The sequence below is a fragment of the Lycorma delicatula genome, chromosome 1 (assembly GCF_047948215.1).
Source record: "Lycorma delicatula isolate Av1 chromosome 1, ASM4794821v1, whole genome shotgun sequence".
NCBI lineage: Eukaryota > Metazoa > Arthropoda > Insecta > Hemiptera > Fulgoridae > Lycorma > Lycorma delicatula.
This window is the reverse complement of record NC_134455.1, coordinates 264,935,594-264,952,095: the sequence shown is the minus strand read 5'-3', so window position 1 is coordinate 264,952,095 and position 16,502 is coordinate 264,935,594. Positions and strand designations below refer to the sequence as shown.

The 16,502-nt window shown below is 30.9% G+C and overlaps 1 protein-coding gene across 3 annotated transcripts in view; it reads left to right on the top strand.

Moving 5' to 3' along the window:
• Positions 1-16,502, top strand: part of LOC142331110 (zinc finger protein castor homolog 1-like) — a 336,060-nt gene that overhangs the window by 90,674 nt on the left and 228,884 nt on the right. For 2 of the 3 annotated variants that reach the window (XM_075376790.1, XM_075376811.1), the window contains one exon: positions 2,192-2,272. The exons of the other annotated variant lie outside the window; for it this stretch is intronic. In XM_075376790.1, coding sequence (XP_075232905.1) covers positions 2,270-2,272 — 3 coding nt within the window. In that variant the 5' untranslated portion in view covers positions 2,192-2,269. The remainder of the gene's footprint in view (positions 1-2,191; positions 2,273-16,502) is intronic. 3 annotated transcript variants of the gene reach the window in all.

The window sequence follows — 16,502 nt, the reverse complement described above, 5'->3', positions numbered from 1 at the left end:
TATTTGTATTTAATTTTAACAGACGTCATTTAATCAATTTTTTCAGAATTCTCTACAAACAAGAAATTTTTATTTGTTTATCGGTAAATTAACGAAGTTGGTTTATTCCAAATTCCAAACCAAAATAAGTGTATTTTCCGATAAAACCTTTTCGTGTTTTACCCCGTTTTTCATAAAACCTAAGTTATATAGAGGTCTGGGACCACTTTTATTCAATTTCTAAGATCAAAAACCGTAAAGAATCACCAAATTTATCCCTCTACTTGTATCCCAAGTATTTTAGTACGGTTTAATTTCACAGAGGGAGCAGTAAACAGGACTAAATGTTTCGCGAGTCGAAACTCGCTAACGAACCGTTTCTGACCTATGTTTACATCTCTTTTTCTTCTTTTTGGGTATAAATCATCTCCTCAACCTCCCCCCCCCCCCCCGAGAGATTGAAGTGTAATTTGGATTTGTGTTAGTATATACAGAGGGATCCAAAAAAAATGTACTCGCTGTTTGTAATTAAATAATTTCCAAACAAAAACACTTACACTCACTAATTTAATCTGTAGTGTAATGTAAGGTATTAAATTTGTCAAGGTAGGCGGAGATGGCAATTTATGCCTTGTATGGGCGGACGGTTGGTGATGGAACGAGCCAGTCGTATTAGCCAGTGCGGCAAAAGACAGTCGAGTAGCAAATATAGCTGAGGTTTATTTATCGTTTGTTGGACGCAAGGCTGTACTGACGTGATAATGGAAGTACGAGAAAATTCACGAGGTACAACGGCAGTGGCAGAGAGAGTTTAAAGATCTGCACAAGGAAAAATCCGGCCGATTACGAACAGCTATAAGTCCGGCGTCCAGTACTGCAACATTTCCCCCGATCTCCACAAAAATCAGTGAACCAGGGAGCGCGCAAAAGTGGGATGAGCCGGTTAAGCGTATGACGCATTAAGAGTGGATAGTGTGCATTCCAAGACTGCTACACGCGATGAATGAGGACGACCCAGATCGAAGGATGGAGTACTGTGAATGGTTTCAGCACATGGTCGGCGATGATGAAGAATTTGCAGGGAAGTTTGTGTAGACTGACGAGGCGCAATTCAGGCTTAACCGTACTGTGAACCGCCACAGTTGTGTCTACTGGGCTTCTGAAAATCCTCACGCTCATGTGGACAGAGCAGTGATCTACCGAGTTGCTGTATAGTGTGGTCTATCAGTGCGTGATTTGATTGGTCCATTATTCTTCGAGGGTACCGTAACTGGTGAGGTGTATCTTTATATGTTTCAGACAAGGATTTTGCCTGCCATCCAAAACCTGTATTGTGATGAACTATTTTACGTGCAACAAGACGGAGTCCCACCTCACTACCATCGAGATGTCAGGTTGTACCTCGATAAAACTCCATCCGGACGGTGGGTGGGTAGAACAGGTGCTGATGAGATGACACCTGTGGACTGCTACCTCTGGGGAACCGTTAAGAATGGCGTGTATCGACAAAAACCAGCAGCGATCGACGAGCTACTTGAAAAAATCGTAGAACCATGTGCTGCCATTCCGCCAGATACACTAATAGCCGTAGTTCGGTGCCATGGACGTTGTATAGAAGCTGCTGGAGGTCATTTCGAACACATACCATAATCGTCTCTTAGTGCCAAAAATTGTCACGTCAAGTCAAATTTGTCACGAGATATGGACTAGCAAACAGTGAGTACAGTTTTTTGGAACCCTCTCGTTTATATATATATATATATATATATATATTTTCATAAAAGAAACTTTTTGGTTGTTTGTGTAGACAAAAAATATTTTATTTTATATTTCATTAGGTGATACAACCATTTAAATTTAATAATATTGTAAAATAATAAACACAAAAAATTCAAAAATTAAAAAAAACTAAACGTTTCACTCCAAAACGTTGTTTATTTTTTTTGTACTTATTGTGTTTATTTTTGAATTATAATATTATTAAATGGTTGTTTTACCTAATGAATCTATATATATATATATATATATATATATATATATATATATATATATATATATATAGTTGTAGCGTCTCCTTCTATTTGATTTTGAACGTACAACCTTCCTTCAAGCTCACGTGGTAAATTATTTATTTTGAAAAAATAACATATTTTGCATATTAGTGAATTAACAGTTTTGATGTTAAATACATATTCCTTTTTCTTTTTTGCAGGTGAGAATGGATTTTCCTGTTACACTATCGCAGCAACAGTTTCATTCTTCGCTACTCTGCTAAGGATGTAAATTTAGAATGGTTAGTGTAGAATTATTTCTATTAACAAGAATTGTTTTACTAATCTTATCTAGTTTCATCAGATTAAATTCTGTTTTATAAGGAATAAATATAATTCTATTGCAATTTGATAATGTTTAGATTCTGGTACTGTGTAATTTTACCATAATTGTGTTTGTATGTGAAAGAAAGAGAGAGTACTATAGAAAGGAAGAAATTGTATTATTTACGCTTATGTAAACATATACCTATTCCTTTATCAGTAAACGACATTATATTTATACATTAAATTTATACTTTAGAAAGGCTGTATAAGATCCTCCCTCTTCCGGTCTTGTTGGGTTGATATGAATTATGAGGTTAGAGGATCCTGAAGAGATAGAGTTATGAGTTACCGTTGCAGAACATGGTATTTTGTTCAGATATTTTCAGGAGTTAATTATTCTCCCTTATTTTTATGTTAACGAGTATCTTAGTAAAACATTTCTGGATTGAACTAGTCATCACTTATGTAACTACTTCCCCATCCTTCTCTGTAATACACAAACTTATTCGTTACTTTGTTCTTCCTACCTGTGGCTTATACGAACTAATAGCTGTTCTTGGAGTGATATTTTCTTCCCCTCTTACATTTTTTCTTTTTATTAACATTATGTAAAAAAATATTCATTAAATTTTGGTTGCTAAGATTAAAGTTGTGCATTTGTGCAAACGTAAATCTCATTATTCTATCACAAGTGGCACTTATACACGTTACATATTCTGTCACATATACATGTTTCTATCCGTATTTACGGTATTTTTTGTGAATCTGTTTAGTATCTGTAGATCAGGCGTGGCTATTTTGAACTAAAATAAATAAATTAAATGTTGAACGATGATGTTTATGATTGTCTATAAATGATTAGTAGATCTATTGTCACAGATCTATGTGGCAGACTAGTATAACTTCATTATTAACCGTAGGAAAAATAACCAGTTTTTGTTGAAAAACGTTTCCGTGTTTGTATAATATATTTATAATGTATACGTACAAGATTGTAAATGTAAGCCTTTTAGAGTCTCATTAGGTTTTTAATGTTTATTTGAAAATTTGGTGGCAATAATGTTATATGAAAGAATTAAAATATCTTACTTTTTTAATTTGTTGCACAACTGTCGGTAGCTAAGCCATAGCTTTTTGTAATTGTTAGGTGGGAACGACCCCTTCATTCTATATTATTGCGAGTGTGAACGGAGGTGAATTTTCGTATGACACGGCGAAGTTCAATTTTAATTACGCTCCAATTTACATGAACACAATTAAATTAATTTCGATTTATAAAATGCAAAGTGGGGAATTGAATCGTTTAAAGTGAATTGTAATGCACGAACATGTATAAGCGGTGAACTATATTCATGCATTTCAAATTTCAGTGAAATATATTCATACCGTAAGAATAAATTATCATTTAAAATAATTGAAACCTTTCTTTTATTTGTTTCTCGGTTACATTTACAAAATAACCTTCCATACAATATTAGATTGAAAGAGATAGTTTTGCTACTATTTTTAAACTCGGAATTTTCTTCTTTGATCATTTTATGTTTCTTAGAGCTAATATTAATATTTAGAAGATTTTTGAGAAATTGTTGGATTAATGATAAAAGATGTTTATTTAATATTTTCATTAATTTAAGTGCTTCTGTGACTGATTTTCCCCTGAAAGTCGTTAAAACTATTTACTTTTAATAGATTATTCTTGAGAAGTAAACTTCATGATAACCAGTTTTTATGAGAATTCATATTCCAATGTGAAAACACGTAAGAACGCGTACTAGACGAAATTTTTAATTATTTTATCTAAAAGGTATTTAATATAAGAACTTGTCTTGAAATTTATATTTTATGTTTGGTCAGTAAATATTATTGTTAGATGTAAAAAGAAAAAAAAATTTCAAATTTTATTTAAGTAGGCTGTACATTTGCTTATGAAATTACGTTATTGAAAGGTGAGAAAAATGTTGATGACTGAATTTTTTACAGGTATGAAAAAATATCGATTGTCAGCACAATTCTTTTGTGTTTGCATGTGTATTTCTATTTTACGTAACACAAATCCATCAAGGTATCTAATTACCTAACTCATTTTAAGATTTATGCCGAGTGTGAGAATATAGTGAAATCGTTTACAATAATGTGGTAAATAATCGCTCATCAGAAAAAAAAGAATTATTCAAGATATTTAAAAAAATTGTGTAGCCAAATAACGATGCAGAGTTTTATGCAAAACAATTTGTGATATTAAAATTTCCTGTGCGTTTAGTTTTGAATATGATAGATTCAATTTATAATACACCACCAAAAGTCCAAAGTTTATCTGTTGTCGATTTTATTATTAAACCCGTTTTGATTGAAAATTTTACGTATCGTTTTCTGTGGAAAAGAAGGAGAAAATTGATGATAATTTTTAAGTATATGTATGTACATAAAAGATGCTAATATTCTTAATGTCCGTTTTCAATTTTTATATTAAACTCTTTATATATAGAAATAAACTTAATGCAGAAAAGAACTTTGAAATGTATAGAATTGTTATATTGTGCACTGAATAATACGCCTATTTTCTCTAGACCTAAGGATTCATTCAGCTGGGTAATAAAGTGACTGTTCGCAAATTCATGAATAAACTGAAAAAATGATTTTAATAACCGATCACATATACTTCAACTATATCGTATTGTGCTTAGTTTTAATAGAAAACTAATATCAAAAATCTAATATTAATTTTTGACATTTATGTAGTATATGTTTACTTTTCTCATTTTTTGTGTTCTTTTTTTACGATTGCTTAAAACTATAAGCTAAAATTCCTTAATTCATTTAAATAATTTTATTAAATTCAGTGGTGTCACAAATTTCAATCCCATCAGTACGAAATGCGGTGTAATAATTCTACCGCACGGTACTCTCATGTGACATTCTAATGTATCCTTATTTTTCGCCTTTTTAACGGATGTAAGACGTAAGAAAGAGAACTCATCTATTTTTGCCTTATAATTTTCTTTAAAGAGAGGGAGCGAGAACGTAATAAATAAATCTAATCTCCTTTGCTAATTAAATATTGATTGCAAATTACAGAAATATGAGATCTTTGTAGATTACTGTTATCTGCAATTAATATTATTATTATTTATATTATCCAATAATTTCGTTCACTTTTTAAGATTTGAAATGGACGTTTAAGTTGAAAATAATTAAATTACTCTCGCTCTCTCTCTCTCTCTCTCTCTCTCTCTCTCTGTGAAAGTGTGTGTGTACGCGCGCCCGCGAATTTAGTAAATGTACTGAAGGACAGGTTTTTTTTTAACTTTACCAGAAGTAGTACTTCTTTCTCAAATAAATATTTCGATTTTGTATGTCTACTATCTCATATCTATCACTGCTGTGCTAAAAATGTTTTACGAAATTAGAGAGTTGTATTATAATGATTCATTTAATGGGAAGGGGGAAGAATGAAAAAGATCGCGGTGTGCGTACGCTAGCGGGGGTGACCAACACCAGTTGACCGACTGGTTACAGCCATTGTTCTTTACTGATGATGACGTCATTTTAACAGCTGAACAAATACCCTGGGGCTGCTTGTTATTTTTCTTTCAACCCCATCATCACGTCAGCTGCATTTAACATGTGTTAGTTAAAAAATCTATTCCGACGGAATTAAATTTTGTCGAATCGTTTAGCTTTGTAGTAAGCAATACTGCTCTGAAATTCTGACATGTTCCTCATATTTATTTGCTAATGTTCTTTCACTAATGAATTTCATTCATCGTTTTACGTTCAAACTTGAAAAATAATTAGTAATAACTTATTTCGTATTTTATTGAGATTTAAAATAAATTTTTGATTTCTTTTTTTTAATTTGGATGTTATGCTGCCGTCAACATCCGCAACACTGTCACGTTTCAGAAGTTGGTCTTCTCTATACTCAGACTGATATAACGGAGTTCATTAAAAATCTAAGTTTGTAGATAGAAGGAGAATTTAAATCTAGTTAAATATGAAAACGTTTCTCAATTGATTTGCTGTAGTCGAGGTCTTGCTGCATCAAAGAAACAATTAAAAGCTGCGGTCGAAAGGTTAATGTAGACAAAGGTCTAACGTAATAAAATGTGTGTTTACAATAAACGGTCGATAAAATAAATATTTAAAAAAATGTATTATTTACGTTAAATATGTAATTTATGTAATAGGATATTACATACTTGTTCAATTAGTTATTGTTTTTTATTTTTAAATTCGTAGAGACTCAAGGTAATCAACATTTTCCTGCTTTTCGGGCGCAACGTTTTATAGATCTTACAATAGATATTATTAAAATTTATTACGTTCTTAAAAATGTAAAAGTAACTGTTGTATTTACTAATCCTATGATTTTAATATTTTATGATACTTCATTTATTTTAGTTACTTAAATTATTTTATTGATTATCTGTGTGAAGGTTGTACACAATGAAATAGATTTCTCTTAACTGTATTATTTTCTTGTATTTTTTTATTATAATCTAGTTTAAGTACCGATTAGTATACTGGTATGTTAGCTTTGAAGATGTTTTGAATTATAGTGATACATTAACGGTACTGGGACTCGATAATTGTTTACGATAATGGGATACCTCGATACATCATAGCAAAATTTCAGGGACGACCCTTTAACCCAGATTTTGGAGTTTTAACCCCTGTTGTGAAGCGGATCCATAAAATGTACCATTATTTATCTATATAAAAAAACTACGTATGCAAATGATGTAGGGAAAAGTTTACGAGAGGGATAAATAAAAACGAAAGGGTTTCTTTTCAGAAATCTACTGCTGATTTATTTTGCATATGAATAGTAAAAAGGGGTGATGTGGCGTACGGGTGGGATATTAGAGGGACGGGGTTAGTCTTTGAGCCGCAGGATACGGGCGATTGCAATTAATATCAGCTCTCTCTTTCTACCTGGTTGAGACCGCTCCTCCGAGGGAGGTCCATGTAATGTCCACATTATGAATAATAATAGTAATCACAATCTTATTCATTCATCACAGGGGGTAAACATTAAACATCATAAGACGAGTAGCGGTAGTGCTCGCCGCTCACTACCTCCGCCATATCAGTGACTCATTTTTTAATACTTGTTCTCGGTACGGTTCTTTCTTCTCCGGATTAACAGATCGACTTCAAAATATAATGTTAAGATTTAGTTTCATCAACAAAGTAATAAAACCGTTATAAATCCAGTAATCAATCGGTTTTTAAGCTGTAATCGGTTAGGTCATGCGGAGTTCTACGGAAATATTTTTTACGGTTCTAATGTAATCGCTGTATTTGATTTGAAGAAGACGATATACAATAAATAAATATCGGGTTCCTAACTGTTGACTGTCAATAATAAGAAGAATCGAAAAGGGCATTTGAAGACGGGGAAAACTGATTGCCCTGCAGTGCCAGATGACCTTCAGGTCTTATGTGTGTATAAAAGATGAAATGGATTACAATATGTAATAAATAAAACTTTGGTATGGTAGTGGGCGTATTCTTTTAGAATCTGCGCAAGATTACCTCCACCTTTTAAGAATCTTTGTACGAAAGTTGAGTTCCAGTATAATATAATTTTATCCAAATTGTTCTACAAATTAAGCATTGATCACGTTCATCTACACTATTTTATATCTCGTACTTTTTATACTCTTTTGTACCTAAAGTGAGTTCTTTTTGGGGGAAAATATGGATTAATTTTTTTTCAACCCGATCTTCGGTTGTAATTCTGTTCTGCTAAAAACTGATTAATTTGTAACTGTTATCAATTAATTATAAAAAAACGTTTGGTTCATATAAAAGATTAAAAATAATACGTAATATTAATATAGACGTATTTTAAATCTTTATTAGGTTAATTTCCACTAATAATTTAAAAATTCTTGTAAGGCATTGCATAATTAAATACTTTTTTCTTTTTGTTGTAATCATTATATTAGGTATCAGAAATTTATTATCATTATCAACTTTTAAGTAAATATTTAGTCATTCGTTTCTTCTATAAACGTTTTTATTTTATACAAAGTAACGACCCAGTTTTGTTTAGTCTACAAGTAATATATTAGAATCCATAATTTTTTAATGTTTACATTAATTTTTAAATGATTGCTTATTATTTCTTCTAGACATGTTTACGTTAAAATATTCATAAATTAGTCGTTTTATTGATAACATTTTTTTATAGACTTAAACTTTTTTTTAATGAAAGAAATTTTTGTATTAAAAAAACCTTTTTGTCATACAACTGACAAAAAAGTTTTTGTATACTTATAGTTTAATAATTAATACTAATCGTTGTCTCCCGAAATTGTGCAGCAGATATATATATATATGTATATGAATTCAGAATATATGTGCAATATCTCAGCACTTAAGACTAAGGCAACTGTTACTCCCACGTGCAAGTGTAAGCTATCACTCTTCTATCATTCAACAAAATTACAAATTTTCTTGAATATTTGTAATTGATGTTTAATAATGATAACAGCATTTGAAATGCTTCATACCATTATTCAGTTCAGTGAAAGAAAGTATTTCAGTATGTTTTCTTGTTACTCTGTACGGTACGATACAGTTTTCTAGTTCAATTCTCTAACAGATATATTCAGCTTATTTTCCTGTAATTTTGTATCAATCTAGTTTTAACAGCGAGTGATTATGCCGTGAATCGTAAACAGGAAAAACCCTAAGTAGCTCCGGAAAAAAAAATCAGCAACGTACATGTAACTCTAAAACTAAATAACCCTGAAACTGCAGTCAGAGACATTGCTCGGTAAGTAGTGCAACATCTGTTATAGAAAGAACAATTTTTAATATAATAAAGACAAAATTGATTGTAAACATGTTACCCCTAAAAAGAATCAAAAGCCTGTGAAAACGACTGAAAGTTTGGACGATTTTACTTAAACCCTATCAGAAAAATGGTATTCGTTTTATTTCAATAACGAGCTTCCAAGTTGAACGAAATAATAAATGCAATCAATACCGATTCTGAACTATCTAATTCTAGGAGTACATTACATCGTTTTTTAAAATGAATTTTCTTTTCATGTCCAGGAAAAATAATTCTTTTTTTTTGAAGGCGAAGATATTTCATGACGAGGAACAAAGTATATATACTGTAAGAAAAATTAAGCGATTTTGAAGCGGATAAGACATTTTATTATCTAATTGAAATTCGAGTTAATGCGTGATATTTGCGGAAAACGGTATGGGTGGATAAAGAAATAGAGAGCGCAAAAGGCGCTTTTATGATAGGTTTGTCAACTGGGGTGAAAACCCCGGCTGGAAAAGGCAAACGATTAGTAGTAACGCATGTAGGAAGTGAAAATGGCTTTTTGAGTGGTTTACAGCTACTCCAGATCTTCCCAAGAGCATCACGATGAAATGAATGGTGATAATTTTAAAAATTGTCGAAATTGTTGCTCAAGGATCTGTCATAGTAATGAATAATGCGCCGTATCATTGCCTGATAAGTTAAAAAATTTCAACTCTTTGACCTGAAAATTGGAAATTGTCGAATGATTAAAATTAAGTATACCGAAGACGTGTTACAAGTAGAACTTTTAAAAATAGTAAAATCAATTAATATACATCGTCATGTTGATCAAATCGCAAAATCAACAAATTGTGTCGTGTTGCGTCTTTCTCCATACCACTGCAATTTTAACCCGATGAAATTGATGTGGGTACAAGTCAAAAGCTACATTGGGAGTAATAACACAACATTAATCTAAGTGATGCAAAAAAATTATTGATAGAAGGTGTTAGTAGAATAAATGCAAATTGTATTCAACATGTAATTAAAGAAGAAAAACACATGGGAAGCGAGGAGACAGTTTGTGTGAAAATATTATTGAAGATATAGTGATGGATTTTGGAAACGATGACAATAGTTCAACCGACAGTAGCTTATCGGGTATTGAAGAAATAGTTTGTTGTAACAAATATTTTTTCTATTTTACTTGAAATTTTAATATAGCGGTAACGTACGTTCTTAAAATGTTTATTTTTAAAGTAAATATATCATTTAATTACAATATGTAATTTGTTTTATTATAAGTTATTTTTATGTTAAGTTAAGTTAAGTAAAGAGAAGATCAAGTAAAAAAATTAATAAACTGAATAACGTATCCGGCAAAAATTAAAAAGATATATTTTTAGAACTGAAGATCCAGTCGACTTTTGTTTGAGTAGTTTTGTATTAATTCGTTCAACAGCAATTTAAAATTCAAAATTTTTAGGACCGAAAAATTGATTACATAAATTTGAAGCAATTTTTGTTAGAATATTTTTTCGGTTTTCCAAAAATCGTATTTGAATCTTTTGAACCTATACTGTTTTTTCAGTGACATTTACCGAGCTTCCTAGGAAATTGTCGGACAAAGACCGGTACAATTATTAATTTTCTTGATTCCAAAAATAAAATTAGTTTTATGTATTCCTACAATAAAATAATATGACATCGTTTTAGATAACTGATAATACTTTTAAAAGAATCGTACTATATCATTAGTTCGTTTGTTACACGTATTCATTGATCATGTCTGCGTAAAAAGACATATTGTTAAATTCTAATTTATTCGTGTATGGGACCTTAGTACGTGTAGTATGTCGAATTATTGCTCAGCGGCTGATGTGCGCGCGAGCGGATGTCTTGGTTCTTGGCGTTATACATATTTTAGTATTTGGAATATAACAAAGAAATCTCGAGAACGAATAAGAAAAATGAAAATTTACGTGTAGATTTGCTTTTCGATTATTAAAACTTCATTATATTTCTATCTATTTGCATCTATTTATTAATTTTGTACTTTAATAAAAGATTTTTCAATATCTCTCTTTGGCGTTTTATTTCAGTAACTGTTTAGCGTAGCTGATCGGACTTATTCGGTATTTGAATTTAAAATAATTGGTAAATCTTAGGATTACACGAAATTTTTTACTTAAGTAATGTTTTCTGTGCGTGTTATTGATCGAAGGTTAACACTTAGTATTTTAATGGATAAGAAGCTGTTGTATATTAGTTGTAGTTGTCTTTTGCTTATATCATAATGTTGAAACAATGCAAATTGATAGTTTGATAGTTTTCATTTAGAACTAATGTATTTTCAATTTTTTTAAATAAATACTTAGTTGACTTAGAAAATTTAATAAGGTGAATTTTAAAATCCTCATTTATAACGGGTATCGTCCGTTGTCACATGTCCGTTTACGAAAAACTAAAATCTAATCAATATGAAATCGTGAATGTTGTACTTAATGTAGAAGAAGCTTACTTAATTGCAAATATTTATAAATAAACACAAAACCACAACTATGTTTATTGCTGCTAGTGTAGAATTTCTCATTGTCAAGAATATAGCGATTAAATAACACAAGGGTAATAGCCTGTTAAAAGATGAAATAGAAATTATATTTATTGTGTATTGGCTTCTTTACATCTTATAGTTCAAAAACGAAAATTAACATTTAATTCTTCTTAATAGAAATTCAGGTTTTACATTGTTGTAAATTGTAAAAGGAAACGCCTAACTTTTCTGATTTTTTAGTGATGACATTGTTGAAAATTGAGTGGGGAAACAATTTATTTGACAGCTTCTTAGTTTTGGCAGCCTGGAAATTGCAGTTAGCTGCAAAATGTGATTTATATTCGTAATGTGCAGACTAAGGTCTTTCATTGCATATGTTAGTGTCAACATTTTAAAATTAATTTTTTTCATAAATTATGAAAACGTCATAATTATATTTTTTGACAACACGATAATTATGACCTCGCGATATTTTTGCTGAACTAGCATCTACGTAGAAAAATTCGGTTATAATTTCAGACAACTAGACGACACAAGTGCCGCTGGTGAAAACTCTTTATAGCAATAATTAGTTTGTTCATTTATTTCTCTGGAAACTCAAACGTATAATCTAGATTTCGTTCGCAACAAATGGGGAAATTAAAACGGGTTTCAAATTGAAGTAGGATCAATTGTAGCCTACTGTATCATGTGTTAAGCAATAAAAACTGTTTTATGTAGAGGGAAATATATATATTTACATATACCCATACATACACGTGTCATCTTGTGTCATGTTGTGAAACCTATGTGTGCGAAGCGTACGATTACTTGATTGTTTTCTATTACATTTAAAAAGGAAACTGATTATTAAACAAAAAGTAAATTTTAATTTTTCAGGTTTTTATTGTTTAGAGGCATTTTTTCTGAAATTTCACCCATTGCTTTGAGACAGCATTGAACTCCTGTAATAATCCTGACTACAACTAGGTAAAACGCTTCCTTCTTTTATCAATTTATTCTTTTGTGCGCTTATTACAATCAATCGACTTTTCCCATTACTTTTCATGTGTTTTTGTCTCTTTTAAATACTATGCAGGTTATGCAAATTACTTCAATTTATTATTAAAGATTTTTCCTTGTTGCACCCATTTATTGGTAGACAATATCAACTCTTACATTGTTCTTGTAAATCGGTGGGAGAATATTACAGAAATTTGAGTTGAATTGTACTAAGGCGTACCCCGCCCTACTGAAGAATGCAGAAAGTATTGTATTATTGATGTACTATTAACATCATTGACTCAATCTGGGCTATCATTACCTAATTGTTTCACACGCCTCTTCGGAATCTTGTTCATTGAGACAGTATAGATAATGTTTTCTGACCGATGATTCCATTGTTCTCCTACTCGTTAAAAACAACGCGTTCTTCTCTTCTAAAGTATGAATGTTATCCCGTTTGGCGGTGAACAGTCAGGATCATTCATCAGTTAATATTTTAAAAGAAACTAAATTACAGTTCAGAGTCTTACAAAAATTTATTTAACTTTTTTATACATAAAACTATCGGGTTTATTTTTATTATGTTTTTTAATACCTACTGCATTATTTTTACCTTTTATAATAGTTTTTTTTTTTTAATTCGTATAAATTTCATAATTTTTTTAATAAAATCTATTAATCTTCTTCGATAATGAAAAAAAGTGGTTTTTTGTCAAAATTATTACATTTTTGGGTTTAGTTTTGTATACATTTGTTGATACCACTCTTTTAATTACAATTTTAAGTATTTTTTTCTTTACTATTTTTATTAGGAATGCCAGGAGACAAATACAGTTTTTAAATAAAAAATAATAATTAAGAAAAATAAATAATTACTAAAAAGAGGATATTACGAATTTATTTGTTACTGATGGAGTAAAATTACAACGGATGGTCGAAATTAGTTAAAGATCAGAAGCAGACTGACACAAGAAAGCTTCTCTGCAGAAAAGAAGTTTTCTAATATTAAATATAGTTCTAATGACTTGAAAATTTTTCTTATAATCAAGAACGATAGGAAAATAAAAAGAGTAAATGTTTCTGAAATTTGGTATTGCAGGAGGTTGTTGAAAATTAATTGGGTTGATGAAATACTAAATAAGGTCTTATGAGAAGAGAAATGTTTGTGGTAGATTTTGGTAAAGAGGTAAGTTAGGTTGGCGGATCATACATTCAGACATCCAGGTTTAGTTAATTTGGTGCTAGTGATATGTGCAGAGGATGTAAACTAAACTGCGGAAGAAGACAAAGATTGGAATTTACGAAAAAGATATCTATAACGGTTGCGTTGAGGATCAGTGGCGGTTTGTAGCGAAAATTAGTGGGGGGTGCTGCTCCAGAAAAACTTTTGCTGGGCCTTTTCAAGGCCATGGTTAAAGTTTTCTGTAAAATAAAAGAACCGAAAAAAAGAATCAAATAGAATAGCTGAAAGCAGAATAATAATCTAATTCTACACTTTATCACATTTGAGAATATGGTACCCTGTTTTAAGCACATTGTGCTTAAAAACCGTATTCGGTTTAACCGAATAAATAATAAAATGTCAATACAGATAATATTTTTTAGTATTATAGGATAATAACTTAATGAAATGTCCGCTTAAAAACTCTATAGTCCAATGGTGCTTAATTTAAATTTCTATATACACAGAAACAAATACATAATTAGTTTTTATTAATTACTTTCTCTTTCGCCCTTACAGCGTGTTTTTGGACAGATTTGGCAACCAAAGAGCCCTTGCTTTCCGCCATCTTCTGATCACTACTGAAAAAAAACCACTAAATCACTTTCATATTCCTTCCACCGACTAAACTAGACAAGGAAACGAGCAAGGAACGTTCCATACACGCGGAGTAAAAAAAACTACCTTCCCCCAGCACGTCAGGGTCAGCGCTGCGGGAGCGACAGTATTCTCTCCCCCTAGCAGCCTCGCGTGCAGCTTCCTATGTGCGCATGCGCACAACAGCAAAACACTCGCCGCTGGAACTGTGAAGCGCACAGTTTCATACAAAGATTTTTGTATCTTTTTCATAAACTGGAGGACGGCTATTGACATTTAGTTTAAGGGTTATATATTGTACAAGTTTAAAAAAAGAATTAAAGAAAAAAGGTCTCGTATTAAATGTTATCGATAATATCGATTGTAATAGGGGGTTGCTGCAGTTCCACAGTGCCTATACTCGAGCCGCTAATGTTCAGGATAAAAGATTAGCATATAAAACAGTAGAAGGATGGAGAATAGTATCAATCAGTCAACTGGCTGATCTACTTCATATTCATCTTGACAACGAATTTACGCCTAAATGAATTTTCCTTCTTTCATTTCAATGATTTTTCTTGCACTTTTTGAATCTAAATCGCACGATATTCATCACATTCAGTATAATTACAAATTAAAAACGCGAAGTTGTTTGATTCCTTGCACGTAGCAGGAATAGATATATCATTTTCTGGAGCCATTAATTCCTTGTCTAGTCGCCTTGAATTATGTCGAATTATCTTCACCTTAGAATTACGTCGGGTCCGAAGAAATCGTCTTTATATTCTTAAATTCATTTTTATATTTATTCAGAATATACAAGACAGAAAATTTATGTCTGCTTAATTTCTAAGGCTGAATGACGCTAGAAAAAATATTCTTTCTTTGTTGCATGAGCTACATACTTAGGTTGCAAATTTCGATATGTTCTATTTATAATAATAGGACTTTGTGTGGGATTCAGAAACACGAGATTGTGTAAATCACTTACTCCTAAAAAATAAAACCATTTATTGCTGTGGAATCGGGCAACAGAACTATTTTCTCTTAATATTACACAAAACTCCTACGTACGAGGAGGACCTTATTGTTTTACTTTCTAATATGAATTTTTTAATAAATTATCGGCAATTTAAAATATTCCCTTTTCGTAAACCAGTATTATTCTGTCGATGAGTTTTAAGTATAATAACTGCGCGCGCGCGTGTATACATATGCTAATTAAATTATAAAAACAACTTGCAACATTCCTTTTTAAGTGCTTTTATTATTTGTTGACTATCTTCTCAGATGTGCTATATTGTTATTTAATTTATGTTCTATTTTTTTTTTGTATTAATATGAAGTTTAACCACTTTTTTCTTTTATATTAATTATACATTTGGTGACTGAAATAGTTTTTATCAGAGTTTCCAATGGAACCTGTCAGTCCAGTTGAATACTGGGTGGAAACGGTCAGTTCAGTTGAATACTGGGTCCTTTCCTTTTTCTTAGTTGTGTAGGGCGGATAATGTGCTTCTAATTTGTAGCATAAAACCTGACTTGATTTACACATTGTATTATTTTGTAATTAGAAAAATAAAATATTTATCTACTTACTTGCGAGTAGTTAATGAATGTTGAAAAATGTCATGCCAAAGGCAAAACTTGTTTCTCGGGTATTACGAGTATGTTTAGGCTATCAAACAGGGTATATCACTTCGGTTATCTACCGTTTGAATAACCAAATCGACTACGTGAATTAATCTGATAATTTTTCTTAAGTTTAGAGGGTAAATAATTCCAAACGAAGTAATACACAAAGCAGTTAAAAAAAAACGAAATCAATATAAAAATTTGTAGGGCTTCGTCATTTTCATTTATACCATTTCATTATTTTATTATTAAAAATATAAAAATAAATTCCCTAATTCGTATTCACCTGTTTAACTATTTCTTTTTTGTCTGATTTTCAGTTTTTCTGACTTTTTATCTCTAAATTATTGAAAATATTAATTACTAGTAAAATGTTTTGTTGATACTTTGTTTAAATCATGTTTTTCTGGAATTATTATAATTTAATAAGTTTTATTATTTATTTATTCTTTTAAACACAGC